Genomic DNA, 8,018 nt, shown 5'->3' on the forward strand with positions numbered 1-8,018 from the left:
CCCAGCGGCCAGCGGCAACGTGCACCCGGCTGCTGCTGAACCGCAAAATCGAGTTTATTATTTCAGGGACCTGCAGCGCTAAGGGAGCCAAAGCCGCCTGGTTATTTTGATGAACTTTTTTTGAGACAGGGCTCGGACCCACTGGCCCGGGCTCCGTCCCGGCAGAGCAGCGGTACGGCTTCAACGCCGCCGCAAGGTGCCAGCGTGACCGCAATGAGCAGGGTCTTCTTTGGAAGAGGACGTGAAAGCAGAGAGGGCCTATTTTACCCTCGAGTACACCGGGGGATAAAACAAGCCCGATTCCGTACGCCAAGCAAAACCGGACTCTCTGGCGTTTCTCTAGAATCTAATCAGATTTCATCTCCATCAGATTTAGATTTAGAGTAGGAGACTTTTTTGTGCTCTGAGCTAAAATGGAAATAAAGATATGTGTGCCGGGTGACTTCTGGTAAAAAAGCTTTCCCAGGTAAAACGTTTCCATTCAGCATGACGTTAGTTTCTCATACAGCAATATATTATTCAAAGGAAAAGGTTCGCTCTTCCCGCGCTGCCGCCGTGCGTCAGGACACGTCCCAGCCGACAAGATTCCTCCCGGATAAAATACAAATGAAGCGCGGGATTAAAAAGTGCCAGTGTCGGAAAACCTCTACCTATCGTAAGGAAAATTGTTGCTTTTAAACGGAGTGATTAAGCACCGTGTCCGACGGCCTTTCGGAGCCTGGGGAGTGAATTGCGATGGTGCTGGGGGGACCCCCCCTTTGCTGGCCCAGCCCCGGGCTGCTGATCCTAGCAGAAAGCGGAGACCCCGGCCAGAGCCGCCCATACCCGGCGACCGCTCTCGGCTCAGCCTCTGCCCGGGACTGCGCTCCCCACGCCGTGGCAACCGGTCACTCGGGAAAGCCCTCTGACTTTTGGCAAGGGCTCTCGCCCCGCCGCCCCGCCGGACACCGCTCCCCCCCAGCAGCAAGGTGGCGGCCGGGGCTCGGAGGGGGTTGCAGGGGGCCTGGAGCGGGGACAGGGGCTCCTCCGCGCCCCCCCCCGCCCTCCGCGGCAGCCCCGCTGCAGAGCGCTCCCTCCCTGGGGCTGCGCTTTGCAGGCGGTTGTCTGGGTTTTGCAGGATCGGGCTCTGCCTGTTGGCATGAGTCAAGTCTTCACTACCCCTAAAGGTAAGAGGGACCCTAGCAGAGGGCATGAGGAGCCCAGTAGGGATTTGGCTTGTAGGACTCGCTGCAGGGGGGACACCGGAGGCCCCCCATCCTCCTGTTGCCAGTGAATTGCTTCCAAGCTGCCGCAGCGGCTGGGGAGATCCGGCACTGTAGTATGCTCCCTCACTGCGCCGTTTGTCAGGGGGGGAAAAAAAAAAAAATCGGTTTTGTAAAGCGGCCAAACGGGGCTGGGAAAGGAGGGCAGACCTTTCCCGGCGGGGTGTTACCGGGCCGGGTCTCCCAGGGCTGGGCTCGGACTGCTCGGGGGCGGAGGGGGCCGCGGTGAAAAAAACTGGGAGATAAACCTTATGTCTCCTTCTTCAATTTCTTTCTTATTTTCTGCCTTCTTCAAGTTTTCCTTTTTCGTCCAAGAAAATGTCTTCTAGGAAAGCACACTGCGTCAATGCATTTGCTTTTTAAGATGGATTTTTGTGGGACTAAAAGGGAAATGGTTTGCAGAAAGAACAGATGTGAGCACTTGGGACATGCCTCACTCAGGCAGCGGGAAGGGAGGCCGAGACAGGAGCGCAGGGGCAAAGACCCACCCGACCTGGCATCCAGGTCCCCCATGCTCCAAGTTTTACCAGCTCACACGGAATTTCTTAATTTATCTTTTCAGCTGCTTCTTCGCATTTTGCACCACTGTTCCCTGTCCCTTCTCTAGCCCTATCGCACTCTCTTAATGGGACATTTCGCAACACCAGAACCACCGGCTTGTAGTGGAGATTGCAAGATAAATGCAACGAATTGGGCATTTGGCCAATAATCGTGTTGATGGAAGATAGAGAGATATATATATATTTTTTTTTTTCCGCCTGGTGGAAAATGTACAGACGGCTGTATTAAAATCTGAGTGCATTTATAAAGTGAAACACATTTTCATGAAAAAGAGCTGAAACTCACTCTCTCAAGTACCAGTGCGTTAAAGATTAACACAGTCCAAAGCCTTAAGATGCCCTGATTTTAGCTCACGGAATCTCTGGCACCACAATATTTAAGAGCCTGTCAGCACTTGTATTGTCAACTCTTTTTCAAGGGCTTCTCGCTTGCCCTCAGCAGTTTTCATGGTGGAAACCTCGAGGTTTGGACTAAAAGGCCTCTTAAAAGCCGGTTGGAGACATTTCCCTGGCTTTACACAGGGGCACAGGGAAGGAGAAGATTCCCTGCGATCCACAACTGATGGCGGCTCTAACGTCGCTGGACGCCCTGCCTTGAGTAGTGCAAATGGTTTTTAAAACGTTGCAGCGTTGGTAGGTGGTGGGGAGCAAAACTTCTGCAGATAATACAGAAACCCAATGATCCTTCCCGAAGTCCTCCAGCATCTGGCATCAAGTTGCGCCAAGGCAGGTTTAGGTTGGATATTAGGAAAAACTTCTTCACTGAAAAGGTTGTCAGGCACTGGCACAGGCTGCCCAGGGAAGTGGTTGGGTCCCCATCCCTGGAGGTATTTAAAAGCCGTGTGGATGTGGTGCTTAGGGACATGGTTTAGTGGTGGATTTGGAAGTGCTAGTTGGACTCGATGATCTTAAGGGTCTTTTTCAACCTAAACGATTCTATGATTCTGTGATCTCCCACACCACAGGCGAGGGCTTCTCCATCCTCCAAAAGGCACGCCTTGGCCGTACCCACACACACCCATGCACAGCAACCAGCACTTTTTCACCATTCCTGTAGCAAGTGCAGGATCTCATACAACTTTTAGCCCTTGAAAACTGCGGAAGAGCTCTGCAGACCCGCGGGGTGGGAATTTCGGGGTGGCCTGACACCACGGGGCTCCTCGGGAGGACAGGGGCTCCCTTTCTCCCCAGGGGAACTCTGCATACTCGGCCTGAGGGTCCGCAGGTGGAAGGACCACAGAGGAGGGACTCGGGCTGTATGAATTCCTCTTCCCCAGGGCCCCCCATCCCCTTACAACGGCATCGGTGATCTGCAGCAAATGCCCTCAGCACTGTCTGGGGTCGTGCCAGGTGCTGTACAAACACACGGAAGGGTTTCACTGGCTCCCAGCTTCCCCTTTCCCTCCTGCCCTCTCTCACTGCCATCACTGCCTTTCCTTGTCGCACTCCACCCCATTCTCCTGCTCTCATTTCCAGTCCTCTCCCTCCATCCTTCTCCTTCACTCCAGCGATCTCCCTCTTGCCATCCCACCTCCTCTTCGCCTTTCCCGTGGTCTCTCTTCGGCCTGGCTCTGCCCCCCCCCCCGGCAGTGAAGGGCCTGGGCAGGAGGACGGCCAGCCCTGCCCGGCCCCGGCTGCCCGGGGCACCCTTTCGGGGCGCACCTCACCGGCAGCGAGGAAAGGGGCCACTCCATCCCTTCCTCCCCGCTTCCCTCCAGCTCCTGCTCCTTTTCCTCCTTCGCTCCCTCCCTTCCCGGCCGCCTCCCCTCCCTCTCTCCCTCCCCTGCACCGCTCCCCCCGTCCCCAGTCCTTTGGCTCCCTCTAGCTCCATCCCCTCCCTCCGCCGCCCCGACCCCTCCTCCCTCTCCCGGGCCCATCCTTCCCCCCGCCCCGGCCGCCGCCGCCGCCCTCCCGCCGCAGCCAGTCCCGCGGCGCGGCACGGAGCGGCTCCGCTCGGCTCGGCTCGGGGAGCCATGGTGCAGCTCGGGGGCGGCCGCCGAGCCCCACCGCCGGTCCCGGCCGCGCCGCCGGCCTTCAGCATCGACAGCATCCTGCAGCCCGGCCCCCGCCGCCCGGCGCGGGAGCAGGGCAGAGCCCGCTGCGCGCTGCCGGAGAAGCAGGAGGAGGAAGAGGGGCCTGCGGAGCAAGACCCCAGTAAAGGCTCCAGCAACTCGGGTACAGAGCCGGCAGCCCCACTCAGGCTGTCTCGCACGTCGGGTCGCAGCCCGGTCCCCAGCCAGGAGGTGGCCCCGGCCCGGCCCGCAGCCCCGCACCCGGCGGGGGTCTGCCCCGGGCCTCCCCAGCGCCGCCGGGCCGGGACCGCGCACCCCCACACGCAGACATGAGCACACACACACCCACAGGCAGCCGCGGCACCCACGCAGCTGGAGGAGGAACCGAGGCTCGGCGGACGGACGGGAGGAGATGTCACCGGCACACGCACACGCACACACGCACCAAACCTGCTTCCAGGGGCTTTTCCAGGGTGTTTTACCCCCCTCCCGGCCTCCTTGGTTGGTTGTCCCGTGTCCAGGGGCCCCTGACTGCTCTGTCATACAGCTGGCAGAGGGATTTCCTTAGATCCTTACTGGAAGCTCCTTACCCTTCTCCCCTCTGGAGGGTGTGGGGGGCCGTGGCCAGCTCTCGGCAGCCCCCTCCCCATCCTATCCCCCCCCGGCCCCGCTCCCCAGCGCTCAGCCGGGCCGTGCGTGCATGCGGGGCGGGGGCGCGGGCGGCGGTGGGGGGCTGATGCTGTGCTTTGCCGTTGCAGGCAGCGAGCCCCGCCGGCTCCGGGCGGAGGGGACGAGCCCTGGCCTCCACCCGGAGGCCGAGGGCGGTGGCAGCGGCGTGGGCTCTCCGCTCCCCGCGGAGGGGCTGGGCGGCCCCCGGCAGCCGCCGCCGCGGGAGGCCGGGGGCTGCGGCGGCGAGAGCGGCAGGTCGCCGGCGGCGGGCGGCAGGAAGAAGACGCGGACCATCTTCTCCAAGAGCCAGGTCTTCCAGCTGGAGTCCACCTTCGACGTGAAGCGCTACCTGAGCAGCGCCGAGCGGGCCGGGCTGGCCGCCGCGCTGCACCTCACCGAGACCCAGGTGAAGATCTGGTTCCAGAACCGCCGCAACAAGCTCAAGAGACAGATGTCGGCCGAGCCCGAGGGCCCGGGGCCGGGGCCGGCGGAGCCCCCCGGGGAGCCGCCGCCCCCGGCCGCCGCGGCTCTCTCCTTCCCGGCCCTTTACAAGGACAGCACCCTGCTCAGCCGCTGCTTGCTGCCGCTGCCCTTCCCCTTGCTCTACCCGGGCAGCGCCATCCCCTACCTCTGCCTCCCCGGGCCGGGCAAGCACTTCAGCCTGGTGGACGGGGACGTATAGCCTCTCCCCCCGGCCCCCGACCTTCCTCTTGCCGGGGGCCGCCCCGATGTTATTTATGCCCCCGCCGTGTCGGTGGGGTGTCCGCCTTCGCCATAGCCGGCGGCAGCCGCCCCCCGGCCCACGGAGGGGCCTCCCGGGCTCCCCCCACCCGTGTCCGTGGGCCGCCGACATGTTGTTAAACTTCAAAGGGCGCTGCCAGCCCGCCCTCGCTCTTGCAGCACTTTTTCTCTGGTCAGGACGGAGGAGGTAACACGGAGCCACCAAAGAAACCGGGATGTGTTCTGCCTCCTTCCCTCCCAAATTTCCCCGTGCCTGTATTTCTGCCTCGGCCCACGGGGACTGTCCCCCCGCGTCTGCCCAGCGCCCCGGCCCTCGCCGTACCGTGAACCGAGTCACTTCTAATACAGCTTGCTAAAAGCGAAGGCCGCGATGTGCTCCTCTATCTCAAATTCTCGACCTTTAATATTTCTCAGATTAACTTGTCCCCATCTTTGTCATTATCAAAATGTAGACACCTTTCCTCAGATCTGGTTCTCAAACTGTGGCTTCTCTGATTTTTTTTTTTTTCTCTCCCGAAAAAAATCCAAGCTTTCTCTCACACGTTTTGTGCGAACTGGTTCTCAAGCTGTGGCTCGTCTGATGTTTTTGCAGAACAAGGCAAGCTGTCTCTCATACTTCTTGTGCTAACCCCGCCCCCCGAAATCTCGTGGGACAATTTTATCTGCTATCCTAGAGTAAAGAAGTGTTATTTTTTTTTTCATACATTTCCAAACGCATTTGTCGTCCTTTGGTTTCAAAGTTCATACGCTTTATATTCAAAGGTTGGAAATAAGCCTTTTCAGAAAACTGAAATGCATGCCTTTTCAATGGAGTTACTACTAGGCAGTATCCAACGAAAGATATTGCCTAGAGTGCATCGATGGTTTTTATTTTAAAAATAAAGATTAAAAACACAATCGTGGCATTACGAAGTTCACCCGTGCGTGCGAAAACGGGCAACTTGTCGAGTTTCCCGGTGGGAAAAAAAGCGCGATAGGTGTTTCGGCTAGATAAGAACCTTTTTTCTTTCTTTTCCCCACTCTTGTTCCATTTGTCTTGCCGTGGACAGTGAACGCAGATGTGCAGAGAAGCTCCGGGCAGGTGCCCGGGCCGGCCCGGCCAGGAGACCCGGGCGCAAGCGGGAGCCCCGCGGCTCAAAGCCGCTGCTGTGATTTATTTCCCGGCCGGGACGGTGCCGCTGCGGGGACGGCCGGCGGGTGTCATGCAGCCGGGGAGCCGGTGCCAAGGCGGTCCCTGCGCCAGCCGAGAGCTGGAAAGCGGCTTCAGCGGCTGTGTGAGGTTTTCTCACGGTTGCGATGATTCTGGGAGAGTTGTTTGACCTCTCCTCTCGCTTTTTAATCGGTCTCGAATTAGTGTCAAGTAGCAGGAGGGGTCTCACAGGGTGCCCTTGCTCTAGAAAAAAACCCACTATCGAGGCTATTGCAAGGATGGTATAATGAAGTGGACACGCTGAAGGGGACCTGCCGGGTTGCACTTCACAGCTCAGGTTCCCCCAAGCTGCGGCTCCCGGGAAGGTGCAGGCGGCGAAGTGACGGTTTGGCTCACACGACCGACCCCTTTTTCCTGATCTGACTTTATAACGATAGTTAAAGAAATTAAGCTCTTCTGAGTCCACGAGTTACTCCATGGCTAAAAACATTTGGAGACACATATAAGCGATGATGTCCTTATTTCCGACGATGAAATATGACGATGATATGGTTCGCATGCGCCTATTTTTTCATAACTGATGATCTATATCGGAACCTCCCTTTAGTTGTTACTTCTAATATTTCCAGTTCCACCTTTACTTGGTTACTGCCACGAGATTAATCAATACCGATAGAGGCAAATCCTGCTTTTTCCAAATCCCTAGCAATGGAAGTTTGACCAAATGCAGCAGCTACACGCTAAGGTCCCTTTCTTTAGTTCTTCAACATGGAACTAAAAGTCATTTAAAGAAACTGCCCTTCCACATAACTGCAGTCTCAGATGTCTCCGTGGTGAAAGATAATTATATAACAAGTCGCTATTCGACAATTAATCTGCTCTTCACTGCATTTATCAAACCATTTTCAGTCTTATTCTTCTCTCTGTTTTATCAAATTGCCGTCCGAATTGTTTCTGGAGTTACCGAGGCAGCTGAAGGAAAACACGGACTTAAAACCCGGAGCGAGTTATTTTACAATAACAACAACAGAAAGAGGTCTTCTGCATGCCGTAGTTCCAGTGCCCAGTCCGATTTCACAACTTGCTGCCCACCAACTCCAAAGCTACGATCGTTAGGAGTTAATGTTGCCATCGGCGAATGCCTGAAACACCCGGGCAGCTGGAGAAAGTAAATAACCATCCCCAAATCCTCATCCCCCATCAAGATACAACTGCTGGTATCGAGATCGTTGGCCAAAAATATTAACCAAACTGTTGCTACTCAGTGTAACACGGCCAGTAGCAAGGTGGCTTTCTCTGAAGAAAACCAAGTTCACCATGCATCAGGATTCCCAGTTGAGCAGTCGCTGCTGATCACACTGAATAGTACTGACATTTCTTTTAGAGCTTAAAACAATTGCATTTGCAATTATAAATCGTTCCCACTACAACAAGAGATTGCTCCTAGCTACGGTGCAGCAGGAGATTAGTACTAGCTAACCTATTGGTGGGATACTTTAAAAAACGAAAGAAACCACAATAAAACTAAACAAAAAGCCTTCTGTAAGAGCTTGCAAACAGTTTGAGGGGAAACAAACAAACAAACAAACAAACCAAAAACTCTCCTCAAAAAACCAAACAGTGC

General features: G+C 56.6%; 1 protein-coding gene across 1 annotated transcript; it reads left to right on the forward strand.

Annotated features, from left to right (window-relative positions):
• Nucleotides 1-3,795: 3,795 nt before the first annotated feature.
• On the forward strand, nt 3,796-5,185 carry LOC148051362 (homeobox protein Nkx-2.6-like). The gene is made up of 2 exons (XM_087737553.1): nt 3,796-3,997; nt 4,593-5,185. Exons 1-2 carry the CDS (start codon nt 3,796-3,798, stop codon nt 5,183-5,185), a joined length of 795 nt encoding a protein of 264 aa, XP_087593679.1.
• Nucleotides 5,186-8,018: the final 2,833 nt, after the last annotated feature.

The sequence above is a fragment of the Nipponia nippon genome, unplaced genomic scaffold, assembly GCF_047370975.1.
Source record: "Nipponia nippon isolate SJK-2023a ecotype South Korea unplaced genomic scaffold, ASM4737097v1 scaffold_6, whole genome shotgun sequence".
In the NCBI taxonomy this organism is placed as follows: Eukaryota; Metazoa; Chordata; class Aves; order Pelecaniformes; family Threskiornithidae; genus Nipponia; species Nipponia nippon.